The sequence below is a fragment of the Emiliania huxleyi genome, assembly GCF_000372725.1.
Source record: "Emiliania huxleyi CCMP1516 unplaced genomic scaffold EMIHUscaffold_46, whole genome shotgun sequence".
In the NCBI taxonomy this organism is placed as follows: Eukaryota; Haptophyta; order Isochrysidales; family Noelaerhabdaceae; genus Emiliania; species Emiliania huxleyi.
The window spans coordinates 657,602-659,602 of record NW_005198537.1 but is presented as its reverse complement, the minus strand read 5'-3'; the positions used below and the strand labels follow the sequence as shown (position 1 = coordinate 659,602).

General features: G+C 69.1%; 1 protein-coding gene across 1 annotated transcript; it reads left to right on the top strand.

Moving 5' to 3' along the window:
• Position 1: 1 nt before the first annotated feature.
• On the top strand, positions 2–1,795 carry EMIHUDRAFT_51597 (hypothetical protein; the record flags this gene model as incomplete). Its single annotated transcript, XM_005768419.1, has 5 exons — positions 2–141; positions 491–764; positions 844–1,059; positions 1,138–1,284; positions 1,529–1,795. Coding segments are annotated over 5 exons (1,044 nt in total), but the record flags the coding sequence as incomplete, so codon positions are not given.
• Positions 1,796–2,001: the final 206 nt, after the last annotated feature.

The window sequence follows — 2,001 nt, the reverse complement described above, 5'->3', positions numbered from 1 at the left end:
GCAGACGGTCTCGATGTGCACGTGGGCTCGGCTGGTGGACGTCTGCAAGCCGGGCGACCGAGTGGAGGTCACCGGCGTGTACCGCGCCTCGCCGGTCCGCTCGAACCCGCGCCACCGCTCGGCGAGCTCCACCTGCAGGGCGTGCCTCGCAGCCTTCCCGGAGCCGTCTCGGAGCCGTCTCGGAGTCGCCTCCCCTTAGGTGCGCTCCATCTACAAGACGTACGTCGACATCGTGCACGTGCGCAAGATCGACAAGGGGAAGCGGCTGCAGCAGGAGGCGCCGACGGCCGCCGCGACCTCGACCCCTCCCCTCGGCGCAATCGCGCGTAACCGCGGCTCCTCTCGACAGGCGGAGCCAACTGTCGCGACCGCCGCCGGCGAGGCGCGGGCCGGCGAGGCGCGCGAGGAGTACCACGAGGGCAACGAGCTGGACGCGGTGTCGGACGCGCGCGTGGCGGAGCTCAAGGCTGGCCGAGACGTCGACCACTAGCCACTTGCCTCGGAGCCTTCTCGGAGCTTTCTCGGAGCCCCGTCTGCAGGCGCTGGCCGAGACGCCGACCCTCTACGAGGACCTGGCGCAGTCGCTCGCGCCGTCGGTGTGGGAGCTGGACGACATCAAGAAGGGCATCCTGCTGCAGCTCTTCGGTGCCTCGCACAAGGTGATCGACAAGGAGTCGTCGGGCGGCTCGGCGCGCAAGCGCGGCGACGTCAACGTTCTGCTCGTCGGAGACCCGGGCACCGCAAAGTCGCAGCTGCTGCAGTACGTGCACAAGGCGCGGGGGGCACGGCAAGCTGCGACCCGACGCTGCGCCTCCCCCGGAGCCCTGCGGAGCTCGCCCGTAGGTCGCGCCGCGCGGCATCTACACTTCGGGCAAGGGCTCGTCGGCGGTCGGCCTGACGGCGTACGTGACAAAGGACCCTGAGACCAAGCAGTTTGTGCTCGAGTCGGGGGCGCTCGTGCTGTCGGACCACGGCGTCTGCTGCATCGACGAGTTCGACAAGATGTCGGACGGCGCGCGCTCCATCCTGCACGAGGCGATGGAGCAGCAGACGGTCTCGGTCGCAAAGGCGTCGCGCCGCCGGCTCGACGCCGCGCGCGAAACGCGCGAGTCAGCCGGAGGTTGCGCCCGAGAGTAGGCGGGCATCATCTGCTCGCTCAACGCGCGCACGTCCGTCCTCGCCGCCGCCAACCCGATCAATTCCAAGTACGACCCGAAGCGATCCGTCGTCGACAACATCAACTTGCCGCCCTCGCTGCTCTCGCGCTTCGACCTGATTTACCTCGTGCTCGACAAGGCGAGATTCGCCGAGATGCGCAGAGACTCGCCGAGATGCGCAGAGATTCGCCGAGATGCGCAGAGATTCGCCGAGATGCGCAGAGATTCGCCGAGATGCGCAGAGACTCGCCGAGATGCGCAGAGACTCGCCGAGATGCGCAGAGACTCGCCGAGATTACTTTGCGCCCGCGCCCTCTCTGCAACCGTCTCCGCACCGTCTCCGAGACCCGTCTCCCACCCTTCGCCACCAGGTGAACGAGTCGACCGACAAGCGGCTCGCTGAGCACATCGTCCAGCTCTACCAGCTCGACCGCACGCCCGCGCACGCCGTCGTGCCGCAGCGCACGCTGATGGACTACATCTCGTACGCGCGGCGCGAGGTGCATCCGAAGATCTCGGACGAGGCCGCGCAAGAGCTGATCCGCGCGTACTTGGCGATGCGCAACATGTCGGGCAACAAGAACGTCATCTCGGCGACGCCGCGCCAGCTCGAGGGCCTCGTCCGCCTCTCGGAGGCGCGCCAACGACACCGCCCCCGCACACACACCCCGCACACACCCCTCGCACACACCCCTCGCGCACACCCCTCCGCCACTTGGCCCGCCCTCCCGCCACCCTCTCCTGCCGCCGGTCGCCCTCTCCGCCTTTGGGGGACCCCCAGAGCGTCTGCTGGGCGGGGGTTGCCCGCTGCGAAACTCTGGGGGGGGTTTCGGCCCGGGCACGG